Below are 25,948 nucleotides of genomic sequence, written 5' to 3' on the forward strand. Positions count from 1 at the left end.
AACAGCAATGGAGAATGGTGTCGTTGATTCACACAGGGCAGACAGGGAAGTCTAGCATGAGGTGGGTGTGGTGTTGGGAGGTGACATGATGGTCAATTTTATGTCAACATGACTGGGATAGGGGATAGCTGGTCAACATTGCATCTGAGTGTGTCTGTGCTGTGAGGGTGTCTCTGGAAGAGATCAGCATTTGATTCAGTAGCCTGAGTAAAAAGATCTTCCCTCACTAATGTAATTAGGGCCCGAACAAAACAAAAAGATGTTAAAAAGGTAAATTCTTTTACTTTGTTCTTCAACTGGGATGTACATTGTGGGCCTTCAGACTTAGGGCTTTACACCAGAGATACCTCTCCCCACCTAACACCCCTTCTCAGGACTTTGGACTTGGACTAAGTTATACCACTGGCTTCCCTGGTTCTCCAGCTTGCAGATAGCAGATTGAGGGACTTCTCAGCCTCCGTAACCACGTGAGCCAATTCTTACAATAGATCTTCAATTGTGCATAGCTGTATGTATCCTATTTGTTCTGTTTCTCTGCCAAATGTTGACTAATACAGTTGGGTACTAAACCAACTTCTCTTTGACCATGTGAAATTTGGGTGGACTAATTGACTTCTGGGTAGAGATCTCAATTAAGCAATTAGATATTTAATTCTGGATCTCAGAGGTGAAGTCTAGTCTGGCAATAAACATGAAAAAATGGAGGATTCCATCAAGATCAGTGATATTTAGTGACACCAGCTATTGTGGCAAATTAATCTACTTGGTTAAAAAAATACAAGTTTATTTTTCACTTTTATAGAGTCTAATTGAGCATTCTTGATTACTGGTTACTCCTCCAAGCAATGATTTAGGAATCGATGTCCTTTCCATCCTGAGTCTATTACCATCCTTTAGGGCCTTGATTCCTCTCTTAGATTGCCTGCAGTCAGACAAATGATTGATGTGAGGAGGGAGAATGGAAGATTGTGTTGGGTTTTTTTTTTTCAATTTTTTTATTAAAAAATTTTTTAATGTTTTATTTATTTTTGAGAGAGAGGGAGAGCACAAGCAGAGGAGGGACAGAGAGAGAGAGGGAGGGAGAGGGAGACACAGAATCAGAAGCAGGCTTCAGGCTCTGAGCTGTCAGCCCAGGGCCTGACATGAGACTCGAACCCATGATCTGCAAGATCATGACCTGAGCCTAAGCCCAAGTCAGACACTTAATGAACTGAACAACCCAGGTGCCGCTGTGTAGGAGGTTTTTAAGGTCCAGGCTTGGCAGTGACAGACATCACTTCCCCCTGCATTCTGGTAGCCCTTGCACACCCAAGTGGCCTACCTAGCTTCAAGGGAAACTGAGATTTGTAGTCTAGCTGTGTGCATAGGAAACAGGGAAATGTCTGGTGAACCTCTAGCCCATTTCTGCCAGAGTATAGATAGTACTTGGAGTTTGAAATCACCTCAAGGGATACTATAGAAAAAAGAAACACAGGACCAAAGGCAGAGCCTTGAGGCACCCCAACATTTAAAGGACTGGCAAAGGAGACTCACGAATGCCAACAAGTTTGAGAGGAGTGATGTCATCTAGTCTAGAAAAGAAGTGTTAATGGGGGAGCTAGTAATTAACTTTGCTAGACACTGTGACACTTTTTTTTTTAATGTTCTTGAGGGCAGGTTTTATATAGAAAAAAATATTCAGAGTTTTGCTTTGATTTTCATAATCAGTATTTGGTTGATTTAAGTTAGAAATTTTAAAAAACCTTGTTCTTCCTTAGTGGCTTTAATTTCAGTGTGTGTACCTTATTCTATTTATAAATCTAATAAATTTTAACAGTCACTATGAGACTTTTTTTTAGTCTTCTTTTAAACACTGATTAAATACTGTTAAACATTTTAAATAGCATTTATACATTTAATGGATTCTATTAATTTTAAACCACTTCAATCATTTAACAAAAATTTTCAAGTACTGAAAATTAATTCTTATAAGACTAATAAATTTAATTTATAATTATGGAGAATCTTAATTTCTTATATATATTCTAGTAAAACTGCATATAAATATAGTAAGTAATTTCAATTTAAAACCCAAAAGGTGAACTCAATTATTCTATTATACAGATTAAATTTAGAATGAAGTCTAACTGAATATTCCAAATCCTCTCAAATATCGCACATCACATTTTTGAAATACTAAATATGCCTAAATTTCTGATAATTAATGAGTTCCATTACCCATATATTTCTATGTTTAAATCTAAATATTCTGGAGGTAAAAATACGCTTTTCCATAAAGGAAACGTAGCTGTCATCAAAAGAGTCTTCAAGAATACTCTCTTAGATGTATAGAATTTGCATAGTTACCTGAGATACTGACCAGAGATACTCACATCTATGCCTGTGATGCCCTTTTGTAGTCCCTGCATCAAACCACTAAATGGTTGTGGAGATTTCAAAATCCATGTAGATTACATGTTTAAATTTGGATTGTTCCTAATTATTCTTTTCATAAGACTCTGCAACCCCATTCAGGTGGTTATATCACTAAAATTAATTTTCTTTGGTTCTTATGCTATTTAAAATATCTTCTAACATGTAAGTCTAAATACCTGTGGTCTTGATAGAAACCTACACTTTTATCATGTTTTTTCAATTTGTTTGGAACAGATGCCTTTATGGATCTAGATAACTCTTATAGCTCTACAGTGTCCCAAGGTTCCACTGACAGTGAGCGGACAGGGTGAGAGGAGGCAGAGAGAGACAGAGAGATGGTGAATCATGGGTACAGAGAAAGAGAACTGACTACTGTCTTGGTAATTTTGAGAAGACTGAACAACTTACCTATAATTGCCTATGTGAGCAATTGAGATATATTTATTGTTTTAAGTTTATTTATTTATTCATTTATTTAGACAGAGCAAGGAAGGGGCAGAGAGAGAGAATTCCAAGCAGGCTCCACATTCAGTGCAGAGCCCCATGAGGGGCTCGAACTCACGAACTGCAAGATCATGACCTGAGCTGAAATCAAGTGTCAGTAGCTTAACCAAAACTGAGTGGGCCACCTGGCACCCCAACTGAGATTGATTTAAAATCAACTATGTCTGATTTTAAATTCAAGACTGTGAAGAGACAAACTTGCCACATTTGTATGTGGGAATGTTTGTATCTTTTCAATAATAATTATTTTTGAGGTTTATTTTTTAATTAGGTAAATATGCTAAATTAATCTAAGATTAGCATTTTGGAAGGTAAATCTTTGTTAATTTGTTGTTTTGGTTATAATTTGGGCCTCTAGCATCCCTTAGTTTTTAGAATTGCCATCTAGTTTGTTTTTAAAATGGTGGTGAGAACATTTAATATGAAATCTACCCTTTTAACAGATTATGTATATATGTATGTGTTTATTTACTTATTTTGCTTTTTGCTTTTACTTTATTTCTTGTTTTTAATTCCAGTATGACTAACATACAGTGTTATATTAATTTCAGGTGTACAGTACACTGATTTAACAATTCCATGCATCACGCAGTACTCATCATGGTAAGGGTGCTCTTAATCCCCAACACCTACTTCACCCATCCCCCACTAACATGCCCTCTGGTAATCACCAGGTTGTTTCCTATAGTTGTCTGTTTTTTGCTTTTTGTTTTTGGTTTGTTTGTTTGCCTCCTTTTTTCTAAAAGTATTCCTTTTTTAATGTTTATTTATTTATTTTTGAGAGAGAGAGAGAGAGAGAGAGAGAGGAGAGGGCAGAGACAGAATCCCAAGCAGGCTCCGCACTGTCAGTGCAGAGCCCAACGCAGGGCTCGAACCAGAGAACCATGAGATCATGACCTGAGCTGAAACCAAAAGTCAGACGCTTAACCGACTGAGCCACCCAGGCATCCCTGTCTCCTTTTTGCTTTGTTCCTTTGTTTTGTTTCTTAAATTCACATTTGAGTGTGATCATATTGTATTTGTCTTTTTCTGACTGACTCATTTCACTTAGCATTATACCCTGTAGATCTATCCATGTTGTTGCAAATGGCAAGATTTCATTCTTTTTTATGGCTGAATAGTACCCCATTCTATATGTATTCCAGCTCTTCTTTATCCATTCATTAGTCGATGGACATTTGGGTGGCTTCCATATCTTGGTCCCCTTTTAACAGATTTTTAAGTGTGCAAAACAGTAGTGTCATCGATACTGCACAATATTATCTATAGGTACAATTTTTTGCACCATATCTCCAGAACTTTTTCATCTTGCATAACTGAAATTTTATAGCCCTTGATTAGCAACTCCTTGGCAACCACTGTTCTATTCTTTGCTTCTCTGAGTTTGACTATTTTAGACATGATATAAGTGGAAACATGCAGCATTTTCCCTTCTGTGACTGGCTATTTCACTTAGTACAATGTTCATTAATGTTGTCACATATTGCAGTATTTCCTTCTTTTTCAAGGCTGAATATATCCCACTGTATGTATATACCACATTTTTTTTAACCCCTTCATTGATTGGTGGACATTTAGGTTGTTTCCACATCCTGGCTATGAACATTGCAGTGCTAATATCTCCTTGATACACTGCTTTCAATTTTGCTGGATTATATGGTAGTTTTTAAAAAATTTTTGAAGAACCTCCATACTATTTTCCATAGTGGCTGCATCATTTTGCATTCCCACCAACAGTGCACAAGAGTTCCAATTATTTAAAACAAAACAAAGATTTTAGCTTTTAGTTTCTAGTTTGATATAAACAGTGTAGTATCTCTCCATTCCATATTCCTCCTCTCTCTCAATAATACGGCATTTTAATTGGATTTTCGGTTTCCTCTCCCATATATTCTGTCAAGAACTTTGAAGACCTTTCTTTAGACACATGCTAACTCAATTCCCTTCAGTTTAGGTCTTAATATTTCTCTCAGAATTCCCATTATAGACCTTCAAAACTGCCACCTTTGCCAAAATTTTTCCCAATCAGCTTCATTCTTACCTTTATATTCCAAACAATTCACAATAAGTTTTCACTTTACTCCATACAAATCACAATTACCTTGCTTCTTCTCACATAGAAATCACTGACATTCTCTGGTTATTCTGCTATGAATGGAATAAAAAAGCCCTTTCTGCTTCATGTGTCCAGAAGCAGCTTTCTCCTTATTCAAGTTCTTTAAGGGCCACTCCTTCTTCTTAAAAGGTTATTCATGACAAAAGTTGTGGTGCTATTTTCCAGAACAAATTTCAGCTTGAATGCACAGTATTTAATTCTTCTTTAAAAAATTTTTATTTATTTTTAGAGAGAGCATGAGAGCACACGTGTGAGAGAGAATCCCAAGCAGGCTCTGCACTGTCAGCACAGAGCCCCAGGCCAGGCTTGATCTCACAACCTATGAGACCATGACCTGAGCTGAAATCAAGAGTTTGACACTTAACCAATTGAGCCACCCAGGCGCCCCTCAATATATTTAATTCTTATGTGAATCAGATACACATAGAAATCTTTGGTATGCTTAGAATAAAAATTGCATTTCACACCTATTCTTTAAAATATTATAAAGTTACTAAAAACAGTAAAGGATACAATCTATGTATTGATATGAAAATCTTCATTCCTGAGGAAAACAAATAAATTTTAAAAATATAGGCATACAGTATTATATATAAATTCTTACGAAACAAAACGAAAAAGAGCAGAATACCTTTCCCATAGAAGAAAACAGCTTCTTATACTTTAAGAAAAACCACATTTGTAATATTTAAGTAAAATGCAGGGTTTTTTTCCTGTTAATTTTTATTACTAAATAAAACTTGCTTAGTATTTAAAGAAATGTACATAGAAGTATAGGAAATAAGAAACTCAAGTACATCTTTTACCCTCTTCTCTCCCTTCCCTCACTGTTACCACCCTCCAGAGGCAAATACTGTAAACATTTCGGTACAAACCCTACCCTCACATTTTTCTATGCATACACACAAGATTCTTTAAGAAATACAAAATGCGATGCTGCTCTGCCTTTATCTTTTTAAGGAAGGTTTTAATTACTGTATATAGGCGTACAGAAAAGTTCACAAGTCGTAACTGTTCAGCTTCACGTGGCTGGACTGCGGGTGTTGGCACTTTGCAAAAACTCAGGGAGCTGATTGGCTCGGAGTGAGCTAGCGCTGCTTTGGGGCGGGGAAACCGGAGCCCCGGACCGCTAGCGGAGCCAGCCTGCAGTAGCCCCGAGGCGTTCCCTGGCCCGAGGAGTCCTCCGTCCCGCCGCGAGGCTGCAGCGGGACCACAGCAGAGGCGCAGGTCTGGGGAGGCCCCGCCGCCCGCGCCGAGATGTGGAATCCCCTTCACGAAGCCGACTCGAGCTTTGCGGCTTGGCGCCGCCCGCGCTGGCTGTGCGTCGGGGCGCTGGCGCTGGCCGCCGGCCTCTTGATCGTCGGCTTCCTATTCGGTACGGGCGGGCTGGCCTCGCGCGCGCCGGAGCCTACTGCGCAGCCCCGCGGTTCCCGGGACTCGCGGGCCGCCCGCCGAGCGCGGTCCTGTCCTGTGGCGCGTTCCCCTCCGGGGGGCGGAAAGTGGGGACCGGACCCCGCGAGTCAGCTGGGGGGGGGGGGGCGCTGGGTTGGATTCTGGACAGTCACCCCGGGTAAGGAGTGGAGCGCAGAGCCCATGAAACTGGACTTCAGCAGGTCCCACCCGCTCGAGCCCTGTGAGCAATTGGTAAGTCTTAGGACGTACTCCCGCAGGTCAGCGGCGGCAGTTGAACCAGGTCGTCCAGGGAGCTTTGCAGGCAGAGACTCTTTAGTGTTGCCCGGGCTGCTTCATGTATACAGTAGGTAAACGTCCGGGCATTGCTGCACGGGACTCTTTTCCGTCCTCATACCGTGGTCCTTGCGAGTTACGTAATTAGGGGAGCACGTGGGAACTGGCTGTTACTGCCAGCGCTCTGAACAGATCTTTGCCTGTAGGTGTTCTGCGGCGTTCTCTGTGTACCGATTCGCAGACTTAGCCCAACTTCCATAAAAACTAGGGGCAGCACAGACCAGCTCAGACTCTTACATTTTCATTTGGACTCTGTTACTTCTTCGTGGCTTTGAACAGTTCACCACGTCTCTCTTCGCCTCCGTTTCCAATCTTTATGATGAGGAGAATTTCTGGAATTTATTCGGAATAGCAAATGAAGTAGCACCAGAACCCTCTAGCCCAGTATTGGGGCGTTGGCACTTTTCCTAGTGCCTTCTTGGTGAGGAGATGCTTCTCATTGGACGTTGGTGTACAGGTCTAGCCTAATGTCGTTCACCCCTGCTCTGAATTCTGGATTCTCCTTCTGGGATTAAGAAGACCAGGCATAGACCAGCAACCTTGACTCAATCCAGCACTCTTTTTGGCTTGCTGTGTGACTTCTGGGGTGACTAAGACTTCTGAGCTTCACTCTGCTTTTAACTAACCTATGGATGTTAGTAACCACCCCCACCCCCAGGGTTGTTGTGGGGGTTGCATGAGATAGGCGCTCAGTAATTAGGACACAGTTCAAGTTGAGTTTCAATGGTCTCAGCTGTAAAATAGAGTTGGGAAATAGAGTTGGTAAGGCTGGCACAGGGATTAAAAACTGCATTTCATGGTGGCAATCTTATTCTTCCTACTGTTGCCCACAGCCCCTTCCGTGTACACTGCTCAGTGGCTAACACCAAATAGGTTCTTTTCTTTTCTTTTCTTTTCTTTTCTTTTCTTTTCTTTTCTTTTTAACGTTTATTCATTTTTGAGAGACGGGGGGGAGGGGCAGAGAGTGAGGCGGACAAAATCTGAGGCAGGCTCAGGGCTCTGAGCTGTCAACACAGATCCCCATGCAGGGCTCAAACTCACGAACTGTGAGAACATGACCTGAGCCACAGTTGGACACATAACCGACTGAGCCACCCAGGCGTCCCCTGAATAGGTTCTTTATTAGGACTTGTTAATTTTTTCCCTAAGATTCTCTGCTCTCCACTCTCCCACAGGCCTCCCACCTCTTCATTTTGTTCATTTTTTTCAGCTCTCAATTCAAGCATTTCATCCCCAATGAATACTTCCCTGATTCCACACTCTAACCCAAGTCCTTTTGTTTTATGTACCGGTGGAATTAAATTTCCATTTGCTGCCAACCATTTATTTCAGTATGTATATATGGGTGTGTGTATGTATGTATATGATTTGTAACTGGAAAGTCCCAAGAAAGCTGGGTGGGTGATTTTGGTAACCATTTTATGACAAGATCATATCATTTTTCCAAATAAACTCTGTAAAGATACCCCATTTCCCTCAGCAGTGGGCATCTTGCAAAGCCATTGGGAAAACTAAACTGTAGTTTCCTTGTAGCTTTCTAAAGTCCAACGTCTCCAGTCTGCTTCAACTGGAAACACAGACTCTCAATACATTTTGTTTGAGTTTGGGAAACAGAACAAATGACAAGTCTGAGTTTCCTTCACTAAAATAATTTATGTACTTGAAATAGATTCATAATTAATTCATTATAAACATTTACTAAGTGCTTATTCTCAGCACAGGGGCAGTCACTGGAAATAGAAGGTTTCAGAAGAAAGTAGGTGGATCTCCTTTTTTCTTTAACCTTTAAGAGATTTTCTTTATCCCCCTTAGTTGAAACATATTTTAGTAGTCCTTTTCTTATAAAACATTTGTAAAGAATAACAGCAATACTTGTCATTGAAATTGTATTAAAAAATATGTTGTGACTGATCTGTATTTTCAAAGTGTTTGCATGATTATTTTCCAGTGGAAGTGGGCAAGAGAAATTACACTCCAGAAGACTGGACGTCATTGATAATTTGTGTTTTACATGATAGATACAGTAATGAGGAAAAGTAGGTCCTGTCAATGAGCTCATGTCTCATTCCTATATTTGCATATATTTTACAGGATGGTTTATAAAATCCTCCAGTGAACCTACTAAGATTGTTCCACAGCCTAATGTGAAGAAGGCATTTTTGGATGAATTGAAAGCTGAGAACATCAAGAGGTTCTTATAGTAAGCATATACTTGAGAGTTTATATGGTTAATTTGTTGGAAAATTGTTACTCTGTTTGGAAATATTGATCCAATATTTCATTTATAGGAGCTGAGTTTTTAAAAGAAGTTTTATTTGTTGAAAATCTTGTATCATATTTCATTTAGAGAGGATTATACTTTAAGCTAAACTGTATCACAAGAGCCATTTTTGAGGAGGACCCAGCAAACTTGTCTGTGAAGGACCAGCTCCTGTCACAACTACTCTGCTCTGCTATTGTAGCAAGAAGCAGCCATTGAAAATACATAAATAAGAATGGCAGTTTCAATAAAACTTTATTTATGGGCACTATAATTTGAATGTCATATAATTTATAGGTCACTATATATATATATATACACACACACACACACATATATATACACATATATGTGTGTGTATATATATGTATATATAGTGACCTATATGTACATATATATATGTATGTGTATATATATGTGTATGTATATATATACATATATATATATATAGTGACCTATATATACATGTGTGTATATATATATATATACATACACATACACTACCTATTTAAAATATAATAACCATTTTTAGCTTGTGGAGTGTACAGAAGCAAGTTAACTGGATCTGGTCAGGGGAACATAGTTTGCTGACTGCCGTTTTAAAAGACATTATGTTCTAGTCAAAAGAATAAATCTGGATTTTGGACTTGGATATACTTGAGTTTAAATTCCATCTTTGCCTATTGACAGTAAAAGCACTAGGGGTGAATACTTAACTTTCCTGAGCTTTCATTTCCACCTCTATAAAGTGGGGACCATGATATTGTTGTGACAAGGATGATTAAAGAGCATATATGTGACAGGGTTTGCAAACTACCTCCCTAGTTCTTGAAATAGCTATCTGTAGTGTAAAGCAAAAGATGTAAATGAGTAAACTTAAAGAGTATTTGCAAAGCAACTAAAAATAAAACACTTGTGTAGGATGATTGTATGTAATTGATTAGAACACTTAGGTTTTTCAAAGCAGAATACTTGACGTCCCTGTTAGTGATTGAAGGATTCCTTAGTGGATAAAAGTTACGATTTTATATAAAGGGAAGTTATGTATATATACACATATATTTACGTGCACACATAATAAGCATAAGTGTGCACACATGATCCTACATACATATGTCTGTTTTAATTACAATAGAATTAAAGCCATAAATAAACATTCACTAGGGCACCTTCCAGGTGTTTGGAAGGGCCATTTCAAGTGAGAGACCCTGAAGCTTAAATTTTGTGGAAATTCCTCCTCTGACTCTTGGACTTACTTCACTATAATTATGTATAATAGATAAAATAAAAGTGGAGGTCCGGCAAAATACAATCTCCTTCCTAGACGGAGCTGCTGTTGCTGCTGCTTCCTTCTTCCTTTCCTAACCTGTGACTTAGACTGACCAGCAAAGAAGAAAAATGAATGCTTTAATTTCTCTCTCTGGACCCTGAATAAAATGGAAGCAGTTTCTTAATTATTCCTCCTTGACCCTGACCAAGCTCCTCTGTTTGGAACTCAAGGAGTTTCATCATTAGCACAAAAGAAAGAGATTAAAACTTGATATTTTAGTTGGATCAACAACTTACTTGCAACACACCTCTTAATTGATTAAAATAATAAAAATTAAGAGCTGAAGTTTAATATCAGTTACCTAACTGAGCCACAGATCTTTGGGAAGTAGTGAGGGAACAATATTCTCCCCATATACAGATGAGAAAGTGAAGATTTAGCCAGGATTACACAATTTAGTGGCAGAACCTCAAATATACTCCTTGTAGGATTTTATGCCAGTTAATTTATTTATCATTGGAAATGGATTTTTTCCCACTCTTCATTAGGATCTGCTTTGCTCCAAATGAGTGGGTTCTAGCCCTGCTTGTAGCACAGTGTAGTATCCTAGTTGGTAATGACAAAACCATTCCAAGGAATTTCACTCATAATAGCCAGGTCTGATAATAATCCATCCTCCTCCCTCCCTCCCTCCCTCCCTCCCTCCCTCTTTCTTGGTGGTGGGGAGAGCAGGTTCAAGACTCCCCATTGGCAACTGTTCTTTTTTCTTTTTAAAAAACATTTTTTTTGTGTGTAAACTCTATCCTCAACATGGAGCTCGAACTCACGATGCCGATATTAAGAGTCACATGCTCTACTGATGGAGCCAGCCAGACACCCCATTTCTTAGATGCAGGGACAGAGTTATCACTGTGAGTTCAGAAAATATGCATAATCTGCATCCATTTTACTTATGTTACAGTTTGCCATCTGTGTAATGTAGAAAAAAATAGCACCATGCTGGCTCTTTTTCTCTTTTCTCTGCAGGTATACGTTGAAGGGATATAGAGACACCTCAGCTGCCTGTTCAGATTCTGTATTTCTGTTACTACATTTTGTAAATACGCATTAGAAACTTTGTGTAAGAGGTTGTATGGGAGCAAGAATGACCTGTGCCCTTCAAGGTCCTTCTACCAGGACTAAGAATCAAATTGACACAAACAGATTAACAGGAGGAAATCAAATTTAATAGCATACGCACAGGGATTCCACACAGACATGGAAATTCCAAAGCAGGACAAAATGAGTATACGTGTCACCCTGAACTAAGAAGTGGGCAGGGGTCTGAGACTTCAGGTGAAAGAAATGTGCTTCACAGGGCAATGAGAAAAACAGATGTTTGGTAATAGATGTGTGCCCTGCCTATACAGAGGGATCACTCAGATCGAATTTATCTCTGCTAGTAACCCTTATTCGGGGAAAGACCACCAGTTTCGATTCTCCTGTGTTGTTAAGGGAGGGACAAAACTTTCTTTTGAGCCTGTAGGGTCTTGATTGCCTTCAGCTCAGAATAATCTTCACGCCAAAATGGCCCATCTTGGGGCAGCCCACCTTTGGCCCCTAGGGTGTTAAGCCCTTAAACATTTTTTGAATGAGGATTTTAATACCATCTTTGTAAACATAACTTAAATTATTTTAATGGAGTTATAAAAATTAACAAAAACTCCATTTTTTTTTTTAAATTGGAAGTTATTCTTGGCAGTTGATTTTTCAGTCAAAAATTCAGATACACAGTAAAATTAAGTATTTGTATTAAGTAAAATTAAGTATCATAGCCATGTTGCCTATTTATTAGTGTTTTTTTTTTTAAACTCACTATACGGATGGACATGTGCTAATTTTAGGAAAACCTACATATTCAGAACCAGAAGTTCATGAAGCTCAAGAAGTTCATGATCTAGAAATAAATATCTTTTTATGATACGTGATGCATTGTCATATGGATTTTTTTTCCTTTAAGTGGTTTAAGATGAAAATACAAATGAGCTGAATTTTCAGAGAAACAACACATTTCCACAAAAGAAAAATTTAAACAAAAAGCACCACTCTATAGATACATTAAACGAGAGATTAGTAAACTCATGACAATATTTTTGGTGGCTAAAATTTTGGCTGCATAGTTTATTAATTAAAGATATTCCTGGTCAGGCTAATTATCATCATTGATTTTTAAGTGTATTACTATGCATGATGAATGGAGTACAAGAGATTCAGTCTGAACTTGTGTAAATATTTTTAGATTATTCCTTAATGAAGATACTTTATACAGGTTGCTAATCAAAAGGTTTCTCACTTGGCTCTAACTTTCAGTCTTTAAAAATAAATGTGATTATCAATCATTCTTGGCACGTCACAGCTTGGTATTTTGTAGGAAAATAATTTTTACCTCCCAAATCTATTTTACACAGTGAAATAAAGAAATAATTCCATAAAAGTTATAAGATGCATGAGTCTTAAGGAAAGATATGATACTTTCGTCATTTACTATGGGGACACGTCCAAAGGATCGCACATAACGATTCTCTACAAAGATCAGTTTCTCCAGTTTTTCCTTGAATGAGTACAAATTACAGAATGAAACCTTCAAAATACACTTTGAGGATCTATTTGATGCAATAATAGTGCTGCTTTGTTTTTTTTTAACGTATCACATTTCAAAGCAATTTTTAGATGTAAAGCTGCCTTACTTGGTTGTTCATTTGGGATGCTGGCTGACTAAACATTAATTTCTAACCATTTTCAATTTTTGTTCACCAGTAATTTTACACGGATGCCACATTTAGCAGGAACAGAACAGAACTTTCAGCTTGCAAAGCAAATTGAATCCCAGTGGAAAGAATTTGGCCTGGATTCTGTTGAGTTAGCCCATTATGATGTCCTGTTGTCCTATCCAAATAAGACTCATCCCAACTACATCTCAATAATTGATGAAGACGGAAATGAGGTAAAAAAAAAAAAAAAAGAGATAAGAAACTACCCTCATCTCTATTTTTTTCAAGTACCTTTTATGAAAGAATGGCCCTATACCATCTCTAATTATTGATAGAAATTAATATTATTGAAACTTGTGAATGTTTTTCATATCTCATTACCAGTATCAGCTATTTTCCTATGATGTTTGAATTTAATGTGATGTTGGAAAAATTATGAGAAATTAATGCTTGATGACAGTTGTATTTTCTGTTTTTTTAGTATTGCATACTAATATATAGTAATATATTAGTACTTCCAAGCAACTAAAATAAACACATTTTTGATACGTTCAGACTGTAAAAGAAACTGCGTAAGTTTGGGGCTATCAGGAAACTCAGGACACCTGGTGTACAGTTTGAGTCATTAGGTTTTTACTGGTATTTAATGATATGTCTCCTAGGATCATGTGTTCAGCTCTGTGCCCAGAACTTGGATGTGGCATTTGAAGGAGAAGAGTTTGGATGGCAAGTCTGTAGAAGGATATCTAAACAATATACAATCTTGTTTGCAAGTTAGGGTACATACTTGAGAAAGAAGAGATAATACAAGTAACTGAGGTATATCTCATCGTGATATATATTCAATATGAAGGCTTATAAAATAAAACTCATACCTTTAATCCTATTTAGCATACCTTAGTTTTAAAGCTACTATATCTTAACTAAAATAACCTCTTTTAATCTAGATAGTTTCCTTCAGCCCTTTTGTTAGCAGGGCCTTCTAAATATGTCCAGCTTGATCAGTGAACTGAAAATGTCATGTGATTTAAATATGTATAGATTTTAAAAAATTTCATAATATGTCAATCACCTTCTATCAACTAATGAATCAATCTTTTAATGGCTAATATGCTGTTAGTTTTGTAGCCAGTCATATATCCCATGCTAAATTTCCTAACATGATTCAAAATTTTCCATATTAGCTACTTTTTAAAATTATACTAGTTAATAGTTTATCTTTTTAAAATATTAATCTCAAAATTTAAAAAGTATTTTTAAAAAAGGTGTGTAGAATATCAGTGTATAGCATATGGTCCCATAACATTTGTTAAATAAGGTGTCATATTTATCTATATATAATCAAGTACTAGGCAGTCTATAAAAGTGTGTTTAGGGAAATTGTTTAATGTTAAAATATTATGTTAAAAAATATATACCTATATTTAAACTTTTGTCTTGATCTGTCAAATTTGGGATTATCTATATACAATGAGGAAAATAGCAAACTTGCAGTTCTTTTTTCCTTCTTTGCTTTTATTATTCCATTTCATTATTTGTTTTTGCTATTATAAGCATTTATTAAATTCTTCAAGCCTGTCACATAACATAAAGGTATCATGTAGAAATTTCATTTCGGAGATTTTCTTGAATGGTGTCAGCTCTCTCATTTGGGTTCCTAGACCAATTTCTACTGAGATGGCGAGTGTTTTCCCCACACATTCAATAAGCAATTCTCAGACACCAGTTGGGTTGTTCTAAAATTCTATTCAATTCTGACACTATTTACCTGGGGATTGTGTCAGATTCCATAGGTAAGAAGTCAGTCTTCTAAAAGTGTCCCCTTCCACACTCATTCAGGATGCCACTTGAAAGCTTGGGTTGTTACTTGTGTTTCTGACCTATCTACTGGCTATAGACTGGAAGTTCCAAAGGCTCCCTCCAATTCAGGGTGCCAAGTGTAAGCAGGTTGTTACCTGTACTTCTGACAGATTGGGAGAAATCAGAGTTTCCCATGATCCCCTCCTCAGGTCTGATCAATTTGCTAGAGTGAATCAACATTTATAAAAACATTTTACATTTTAGATTACTGAGTTAGTACAAAGGACAGTAAATGACATGAAGCAATAGCCAGATGAAGAGATGCATAGAGCACAGTATGTGGGAAAGAGCACAGAGCTTTCATGCCTTCTCTAGGAGTGCCAGTCTCCCCACACTCCCATGTGTTCACCAACCCAGAAGCTCTCTGAACCCTGTCCTTTGAGTTTTTATGGGCTTCATTACATAGGTGTGATGATTAAATCTTGGCTATTGGTGGTTGATCCAACTTCCAGGTCCTCTCCCTTCCCTGGTGGGAGGTGGGCAATGGGACGGAAAGTCCCAAGGCTCTAATCACAAAGTTGGTTCTCCTGGCCCACCTGACCCCATCCTTAGGTGGGGTCAAAAGTTACCTCGTTAGGCTAACAATAGACCCTTTGTTGCTCTCATCAGGAAATTCCTTTTAGGAGGTTTTAGGAGCTCAGTGCCAGAAAAGGAAAGAGGATCAAATATGTATTTATTGTAAATCACAATATCACACTGCCTAAAGCTTCCTAATTTTTTAAAAGCTATATCATTGGTTCATCTTCCTTTTTATTTTCATCCAAGTACCCCTGAACGAAGAGTCACAGACTTCTCCAAGTGCCTTGCTTCCTCCCTATGTCCCTTTCCTGAAGCAGTTGCTATTCAACCGTTGACACAAAATAAACAAACCTTTTAAAAACTTTTAAAGGAAAAGGAAAAGAGTTTTATTTGAGCCCAAGTTAAGACAGCTGTGCAGGATACACAATCTTGCCAAAAGCAAAAGCAGCATTAGGGGAAAAAAAGAAGAGCATTAATCATATAATAAGAAGGTAGAAGGGCTTTAAATGCTGTATATAAGTAATTAGAAAAAAACTTAAAGGAAAAAACTGGTTAAAAACATAGTATGTCAGACTAAATAAAATCAGCTGTGTACTATTTTATAAGGAGTGACTTGAATGTAACATCACAGCAAGTTTGAAAGTAACAAAACAAAAAGAAATACCAAGCAAATACTGACTTAAAAAACTTGTCTATCTTGTAGTCAATTTTAGGGCAAAGTCAAAAACCTTATTAAGAGATAGAGAGGGTTACTACATAAGTGTTTCAATTCATTTTTGTCTGTTAAAGAAAAAGATACAACAGGCCCAAAATGGAGTTAATTGTACTAAGCCCCACTTCAGCAAACCAAGATTTAATACCTAACCTAGTACAGTTTCAGCCTCTCCCAGGAATGTAGCCTTTGACTAGTCAATTTGGAATTACCTGGTCAGCACTAATGAGGTAATCCACCTGATTGACCCCTTATGTTCCCCAAAGGACAAAGATCAATAAGAAAAAAAAAAAAAAATACAAGGAATGCATAAATAAATAGTATAAGGAGTAAAAAAGAGAGGCATATCTCTAGATGTTGCCAAAATTCAAAAAGATAAAAAAGTACTAGGAAGAAGTATGCCAACAATTTATAGCTGAGATGAAATGCAAAATGGAAAAAAACATGAAAATTGACATAAGAATGCACTTTTAAAAATCCAAAGAGTTTTAGAACATTCAAGAAATTAAATTCGTAATTCAAAAATTCCCACAACTCAAAGCATCAAGACCAACTGGTTTTCCTTTAAGTGTGAAAGATTAAAGTGAAAGATCATTTTTGTAAAGATCATTTAAATACAGTACAACACAACTTATATCAGAGAATATTAAAAATTCAACTCATTTTTAAGGCAAGTATAATCTAGAAATTATAACCCAACAAAGACATTGCAAAAATACTAGCCAAATGTGTAATAAATATATATATAGATAGATAGATAACATAATTATCATTATGAAAAAGAAAAACTTATATACTTATCTCAAAAGACATCCCCCCCCTAAATATTTAACACAATGAAACATATATTCATGACAAAAACTCTTAGTAAACTTGGAAAAGAAGTTAGTTGACATTACCTGATAAAGGTCACTGTAACTACCAAAATTGATGGTGAGACACTGAAAACATCCCCTTCAAGTTAAGCATATCTGTCACCACTTTTCAACATTGTACTTAATTAAGGTCCTGGCCAGTGCAGTGGAACAAAGGGTAATGGGAGACCAGGAGTGAACCTGTGTTGACTAACACAGTGACCTGCGTTATACTAACTAGAGCACCAAATATCTGCCTCTCCCGAGGCAATCTAAAATGAAACCAAATCAACCTCTACCCTCCAAAAATCCCCGCATTCTCCATATAGCCCATAATTTTTCCATGAGCCACATAAGGTACAAACTCATCTGAATCATTGGGCAAGATCACAAAAGAAACTGTAGTATAAAGTACAGTACAAATTCATATAGAAACAGTCATTACATCAGCAAGTCTTTCAGCCAGTGGAGTATTCAAGTTGTTTTCATTCAATTTGCCTTTATGATAATCTCCAGTTTTACAGCATCACCAAATAAGTGAATTTTAGACCACGTTTATGAGTTATTCTAACAAGTAGGAGACACTTAAAAAAATTGTTGTGTTTTTTTTTTTTTCAACGTTTATTTATTTTTGGGACAGAGAGAGACAGAGCATGAACGGGGGAGGGGCAGAGAGAGAGGGAGACACAGAATCTGAAGCAGGCTCCAGGCTTTGAGCTGTCAGCACAGAGCCAGATTCAGGGCTCGAACTCACAGACCAGACCGTGAGATCATGACCTGAGCTGGACTCAGATGCTTAACCGACTGAGCCACCCAGGCACCCCTGAGTGGGAGACATTTTTTAAAGTCAAGGAAACAACTTTTTTTGGTGACTTTATCAAAAGGAGATTATATACCAGAGAACATTGTTCTCTTTCCAAAATTCACTAATATAGCCTCAAATTATGTTTTCTGAATATAACCAAAATAATTTTGGTCCACAAATCTCTATTAACCTTTTGTGACATAAAAAAAAAAAGGCAGTATATAGTTCAGTCTATATCATATGTTATCTCTACACAAAGATAAAATAATGTGTTTATATATTTAAAACATTTCTGGTAGAATCTATAGAACACTGGTCTTATATGTTGCCTGTGGAAGGAGGAACTTGTGTGTGTTGTGCAGGAGAACAAAAATTGACAGTTTACCACACAGCTCTGCTCTGAACAGTCACAATAATTAAGCTACACTGGGAGATGGTGATAGTACAAAACCATTTGCAGGTGGGACAGAAGGACAAAAACAGAGCTGAGCTGTCACAATGTCAATAGAGGACACCTGAATCTGAAACACAGGCACTATAAGCTTGTGATTTAAAGAAATAGATGTGAATATATAATTCAACTTACGGTTGTGATAAAATAAAGGGAATTTTCAACTCTTCATGTTTGTAAGCTCTGTCTCTGGGCTCCCAGAGAAGCTATACTTTAACATTTACTAAGATCAAAATGACTCAGCAAAACCTTAAAGTATGGCTCCATTTCTGCCCCAAGCACACACCGTACATCTGCTTTGTTAAAAATAAATAAGTAAATAACCAAAGAGAAGCATTCCAAACATAAGGATTAGAAAAAGAAAGAAACCTCCCTGGTTCCCACTAGATTAAAACTATACAGACTTGCACATACTAAAAATGTAAGATAAAGTCTGTAACTTTCTGGAATGTCCTAGGTCATGATGATTTCTAACTGTTTTTCCCTTTTTTGTGTGTGTGTCTTGGGTGGTTGATCTTATTAGTTTTATTTTTTAGTAGTTTGGAAACTAAAACATCTGATCCCTACTTAACAATGTCATAATTCAATCAATATTTCTACAATACAAACATCTTAGAATACTTTCACTTTGGTCATGCACTATCAATTTATACCCAGAATTCTAATTCAACCTTATTCTTTTCAACTTGAATAATACTTGCTTTTATTATTACATACAGTCCATATTTATTCATTTTTTTCCATATATTTGCGATAACTTGCTTACCAATCTTTGAATCATATAAGAGCTTCTTTTAGAGGCTTTGTTTTGTTGAATGATACCTTTAGAAGTTTTCTTTGTTTTCAGTGAATGTCTGTTGGCTCCAAACAGTTACTTTTTGGTAGAAAATGGGTCTTTCATTTCATTTTCAAAAGGAAAGATGTTTTATGCATTATGCATTACGTCATTGAGATACCAGCTACCAATCTAATTTTTATTCTGTTTGGGTATCTTGTGTAATCTCTCTTTTGCAACTTTTAACATTAAGTATTATATTGAATATTACAGTTTAACTATGATGGGTCTGGATGTAGGTTATTTTTTAGTTAGCTTGGTCAGGATTCATTGGACAGCCTGAATCCTAGAGTTCATAGTTTTTATTAGTTTGGAAAATTCTTAGTCATTATATATTCAAATTTAGCTCCTTCACATTCTTTCTATTCTCTTCTTTTACAAGTCCTCATATATACATCCAACAGGTTTATCTCTAGTGTATCTTCAATCCTGAAGGTTGTTGTATTTTGGAGACCCAGCTTTATGCAGGGGTCTCTTGTAAGACTCTATTATTTGGACCATCTCTAGACTTTCTTTAAACATCGTGTGCCCCTCTTTTGGGGTCCCAGTCTCCATTAGATTCAACTTTAGTGCAACCTCTCAGGATTCCCGAGAATCCTGAAAATCCTGGAATGTGCCACTTTTTTGGCTTCTGAGTAGTCCTTACTCCTCCCCCCCAATTCAATGATATGCTTAAAAACATAATAATTTATTTTTAGTTCAAGTGTGAATGTTGTTCAGTGTGTCTAGGTACTATTAGATATGGATCTTCTTGAATGTATTTTTTTTTATTGAAATAAATTTAGTATGTAATTTGTTGCTAAATAATCATCTTAGCAATGTTATAAGGGACTAAATTTATAATACAATGCTACTTTTTATTTGGGTATTAACATTTCCTCCTAAATCATACCTGGTGCTTTATAGTTTATTCTTCTGATGAAATCCTCACAACTTCTAGCACAGTGCTGGATATTTGATATGTATTTGCAAAATACTGAAGGATTGATTAACCCTATACTGAAAGGGAAGAATATACACATTTTTTTCCTTGTGTTTGACTTGTAGCAATCAAACTTTACCTGATTTACTTTTGATTATCGTATTTTGTTTTTCTAGATTTTTAACACATCATTATTTGAACCACCTCCTCCAGGATATGAAAATGTTTCAGACGTTGTGCCACCTTTTAATGCCTTCTCCCCGCAGGGAATGCCAGAGGTAAAAATGCAATATGATGAAACAAAAATAACAAACAGAATTCCTCATATATGCAGGCAACAATTAAACAGTTATAAGATTTTTCATATAATCCAAATTTACCCCTTTTTTACAGTTAAGAAACTAGAATTTCTTTATAAGAAAAGGACTATTAGTTTTGTTGACCGTTTTTAAAGATAAAATTTACTCCAATGAGATGCAGAAATGCAAAATGTACATTTACTGACTTTTGACAAATGCGTATACCTATGTAATCCAAACCCCTTAACATACAAAATATTAGTCACTTCAGAATGTACCTTTATGACCTTTCTCAATTGGTATTACACAGACACAGTCAGTCATTCAATTTGTTTTTGCCACCATTGATTAGTTTTGCCTATTCTAAAAATTCACCTAAACAGAATTGTATAGCATGTAATCATTTGTGTCCAGTTTCTTTCACTAAGCATAGAGTCTATGAGATTCCTGCGTTTTAGCATTTAGCTCATTCTTTTTTATTGCCAAGTAATTTTCATTGTATGAAAATACATTAATTACTACTGTTGCATGGCAGTGATTAGTTTTCAAAGAATTTGAATAAGAGTATTGTTGCCATTTTCAAATGGGGAGCCTGAATGTCCATTCTAGAAAATTTTGTGTGGTCTACTCAATAAAGCAGTGTATTTAACTATCATCTGAAATTCTACAGTCAATCTGATTCTTGTGTGGTACTTTGTTGTTTAGAAGAAAGCTAAGAAAGGTAAATTTGAAAGAGTTGAATATAATTTATTAATATATTTTAAAAATTATCTTTCCCATTATAATATTTGACAGCAAGTAGATTCAATTTTGGATATACTGGGTTGAGATGCCTAGGATATATGGTATATTTACAAGAAGTTGCTGATTGACAGTTGGGTATATTGAAATACCACCCGATAGAAGGGTAAGAGTTGGCTATTATTGGAAACATCCTAAGTAAAAAAATTGTATTTAGAGTTGAATATTTAAAAGTCTATCTTCACCAATCAATGAGGATTTAATCCAAGAACATAAGGATTATTTAATATCAGGCAACAGTGCCATATTTTTTAATAAGAGAGAAAATACTCTTTTTTATTTTCAGATGTATTGGCTTTACTGGCTTATTTATAATTTAAAAACAGAAGCTTTGAATCAAAGAATATTTTCTATTGATTTCATGAAACTTATTTCAAATGAATAGTTTACATCTTACTTAATGGTATAATATTAGAAAAATTCTTTCTAAAATTGGCACATAAATAGAATGCATACAATTGTAATTATTTTATGGTTGACCTGAGATAGAAATGTGGCATTTAACAATTGGAAATGAAGAGAGAGTGTATTTTATTTTATTTTTAGTTTATTTTTAATGTTTATTTATTTTTGAGAGACAGAGAGAGAGACAGAGTGCGAGAGAGGGGAGGGGCAGGGAGGGAGACACAGAATCCAAAGCATGCTCCAAGCTCTGAGCTGTCAGCACAGAGCCAGATGTGGGGCTCAAACCCATGAACTGTGAGATCATGACCTGAGCCGAAGTCGGACCCTTAACCGACTGAGCCACACAGATGCCCCAAGATAGTATATTTTAGATCTCACGTGTCCTGACATCACTTAGACTTGTTCCTCAGGTTAAGGCGCCTTACCATTATGGGCCCATGTATGATCCCTAATTTAAATGTATTTTCTTTTCCTTTCATCTCTCATCCCTATCCTCGATCTCATTCCTTTCCCCTCCCCCCCAGTGTATTTGTGTCCTTAGCAATGTACACAGTGTTCTTAAAAACATATGACTTTATTTTGTGTTTGATGTACTTTAAATTTCTATAGGTAGCATTATATTTTAGGTCTTACTTCATCTCTTAACTATTTTCAATCAACGTCCTTTAAAAAATCTACCCTGTTGCTTTGTCAGAGCAGCTCATCACTTTTGCTGTTGCCTATCATTTCATGATATGTGCACACCACATGTAACTTACCCATTCTTTTAGTTGCCAACACTGCTTTACTTTTAAGTCCTCATGACCACAGTGTTGCAACAAGTAACCTCATACGTGTCCCTGTTTGGGCTTGCCAGGGTGTCTCTGTTCATGGTAAACCAGGTATGGGATTGCTGTTTTATAGGAATATTTAATTTCCCGACGTCCAGACTGTAGCAGTTTATTGCTTGCACTGACAACCTTTTTTTATATATTTTCATTAACACTTGAAATTATGTAACTTTATAATTTTTGCCCATCTAAGTGTTTTAATTTATTTTAATTCACATTTCTCTGATTACCAGTGAGGTTGCTTATCTCTATACATAGTTATTTATTAGCTGTTCTGGTTTTTATTCTGTGCAAGGACTACGTATAGCCTTCTCCTTTTCCTGTTGAATTTCCAGCCTTTTTTCTTATTGAATTTAAGTATTTCTTAAATATTTTAATTATTCAATATTGGTTTAAATATTATAAGTATCTTCTAATTTTTCACCTATTCATGTTATCTAAGCTTTCCTTTATTGAAAATATATCTTTAATTTTGATATTGCCCAATTGTTCTTATGTTTTTAAACTTTGGGTTTTCTTTATTAATTCTCATTATTTACAGTGATAAATCTGTATAACCAGAATATATAAAAAATACTAATACATAATTATTTAAAAATAGCATTAATATTATCAGCTTGGAGTTAAATATATATGGACAGATAGTATATAATAAGAGGAAATATAGCAAAAAATTTTAATTTAAGATAGCCGTAAAATATAAAATATACTTTAAAAGTCTTCAGTGAGTGTGAAGTAGTTCAAAAACACTGAAATTTATTGAGCAATGAAAATACTATGTATAAAGAAACAGATTATGGGGGCACCTGGGTGGCTGAGTTGGATAAGCATTCTACTTAGGCTCAGGTCAAGGTCTCGCAGTTCCTGAGTTTGAGCCCCACTTCAGGCTCTGTGCTGATAGCTCAAAGCCTAGAGCCTGCTTCAGATTCTGTGTCTCCTTCTCTGCCCCTCTCTCATTCATGCTCTGTCTCTCTGTCTCTCTCTCTCAAAAGTAAACTTAAAAAAAAAAGAAACAGATTATGTTTCTAGATAAGAAGACAGAGTGTTATAAGGAGGAAATTATACCCACATTAGTATGTGGGCTTAATGTATAATCAGTTAAAATCCCCAAATACTTTTTGGACTTTGACAGAATTATTCTACTCCTAAGAGTCATAGAGATTATTAACTCATTTCTTTCAAGTTGATTTAAACTCTTCTAGATTAATGGAAAGCTAGAAGGATCCCCTGATTCCGCATGAGATTCTTGTTTGTGTTCAAATATTAGATGAATTTGCGGCTGGTGTGCTTCACTGGGTCACCTGTAACTCAGCTAGTGCAATGTTAGTTCTTTTTAAAATTATATATGTCTGTATGTGGGCTTAATATTTTTCACTGTAAGTTATCTTCAGATCTACATCTGAATTCTCCAGAGTGTAAAGTACTGGGCTCTGCTTTAGGCTATTTGAAATGAGCAATTTGACAATGTCTAATAAAAATATAATCTAAGGGTGTCTGGGTGGCTCAGTCAATTAAGCATCCAACTCTCGGTTTTCGGCTCAGGTCATGATCTCGGGCCTTTCTGGGTTCATGCCCCGTTTTGGGCTCTCTGCTGGCAGCATGGGGCCTGGTTGGGATTCTCTCCTCCGCCTGTCTTTCTGTTTCTCCCCCACTCCCACCGTCTCTCTCAAAATAAACTTTAAAAATATATGTAATCTAATTTTTGGTTTTCAAACTTCAGCACATATCATGATAATTGAGAAGGCTTATAAAACACAGGTTCTGGTTCCCACCTCGCTGAGTTTTGGTAGGTCTTCCTAGTTTGTTCCCAGTAAGACTCCAGGTCTTGATTCTGTGGGTTTAACAACTATACTTTGGGAGCCGCATGTCTTTCCTCCCAGTTCTGTTTCAGCTAACAAGAACAGGAAGATGGAAGCTTGAAAGACACGGAAAATTCTAGGCTGACAGTGCAAGATTGTATTTATTCCCAGTCATAGAACAATGGTACAGTGTAAACTTTACAAGAAGGTCATTGTCTGAAAACAAAGCTTTTTTCTAAATAACAGTGACAACTTGCATTTGTGAAGTGCCCAGAGGACATATCTATCACACTTGTGTTCATTTTCAAAGTGTCCTGTCATTTTTAAACCAATATCTTCTCCAATCCCACCTCCATCATAATTTGTTCTGTGAGGATTACAGATTTATCAAAAGATAGCCACAATTTATAGACATTTTAGGAAGTAGTGTCCCCAAAGTTAGTGATATTAAATAGACATACATTTCAGGTAGGACACTGACACTAAAACAAAATTCACTGAAATCAGATTGGTTAATGTCTCTATACTCACAGAATAAAAGCAAGTTCCAGAGAAGGCTAACAATTATAAATGAGACATACAGTCCTATCATTAATAGTGTATTAATATTGCATTGTCTGAAGAAGAAATACAAGAGCTAAAAGTAATCCCTTTACTGAAGCAAAGATTCAGATGTCACCTTCTCAGTAGACATTCCTCTTTTTATTAACATTGCACCCACCCAAGTACTAGTTACTGTTTGCCTATTCTATTTAAACTTTGAAAAAATTTTTGACAGCACTTATCACTTTTTAATATACCATATAATTTACTTACTTTTTAATTCATTATTATCTTTCTGCTTTTCACATAAATGTAAGTTCCTCCAAGGACAGGGATTTACTGTATCCCTAATTTTTTTTTAATGTTTATTTATTTTTGGGAGAGAGAGACAGAGTGTGAGCAGGAAAGGGACAGAGAGAGAAGGAGATGCAGAATCCGAAGCAGGCTCCAGGCTCTGAGTTGTCAGCACAGAGCCCAACACAGGGTTCGAATCCATGAACTGTGAGATCATGACCTGAGCCAAAGTCAGATGCTAACCAACTGAGCCACCCAGGTGCCCCTCTTTTTAAGTTTTTTAATTAATTTATTTATTTTTGAGAGAGACATAGAGAGCAAGCAGAGGAGAGGCAGAGAGAGAGAGAGAGAGAGAGAGAGAGAGAGAGAGAATCCCAAGCAGGCCCCACTCTGCTAGCATTGCTAAGTGCAGAGCCCAAACCCTGGTTCGAACCCAGGAACCATGAGACCATGACCTAAGCTGAAGTCAAGAGTCAGGTGCTTGACCAACTGAGCCTCCTAGGCACCCCAACAAATGACCTTCTTAATACCCATCACCCAATGTAGCCCATCTTCCACCAATCTCTCTCCATCAACCCTCAGTTTGTTCTCTATGGTTAAGAGTCTCTTGTGGTTTATTTCCCTCTCTCCTTTTCCCCTCCTCCCCCACCCCTTCCCATATGTTCATCTGTTTTGTTTCTTAAATTCCACATATGAGTAAAAGCATACATATATATATTCTTAATCAAGGGAAGTTGTGCAGTGATCACGAAAAGACTTCCAAGCATTCCCAGATTCTAGGTGACAGAAACCGAAGTGGAATTTAGTATGCTAAATATTCATTAAGAAGCATTCTCTTGGGATCAGTACCTGTGTCAGGGAGGGAAAGGAAGCCAGATGGAGCAGAAGGAGCAGTCACCCTCAATGCCAGCTCTGGGACAGCGTCGGCTGGAGTCAGCATAGCCCTTCAGAACTGTCC

At 36.6% G+C, this 25,948-nt stretch overlaps 1 protein-coding gene across 3 annotated transcripts in view; it reads left to right on the forward strand.

Annotated features, from left to right (window-relative positions):
• The first annotated feature begins 6,019 nt into the window (after positions 1-6,019).
• FOLH1 (folate hydrolase 1) overlaps positions 6,020-25,948 on the forward strand; it is a 68,460-nt gene continuing 48,531 nt past the window's right edge. The window contains exons 1-4 of one of the 3 annotated variants that reach the window (XM_040489592.1): positions 6,020-6,410; positions 8,873-8,981; positions 13,108-13,294; positions 20,196-20,297. In XM_040489592.1, the coding sequence (XP_040345526.1) occupies positions 6,293-6,410; positions 8,873-8,981; positions 13,108-13,294; positions 20,196-20,297 (516 nt within the window). In that variant the 5' untranslated portion in view covers positions 6,020-6,292. Of the gene's footprint in view, positions 6,411-6,505; positions 6,680-8,872; positions 8,982-13,107; positions 13,295-20,195; positions 20,298-25,948 lie in introns of those variants that run through there. The other 2 variants (XM_040489593.1, XM_040489594.1) reach the window with 2 other exon arrangements.

This window comes from Herpailurus yagouaroundi, unplaced genomic scaffold (assembly GCF_014898765.1).
Source record: "Herpailurus yagouaroundi ecotype Mexico unplaced genomic scaffold, PumYag 180, whole genome shotgun sequence".
NCBI classification, from domain to species: domain Eukaryota; kingdom Metazoa; phylum Chordata; class Mammalia; order Carnivora; family Felidae; genus Herpailurus; species Herpailurus yagouaroundi.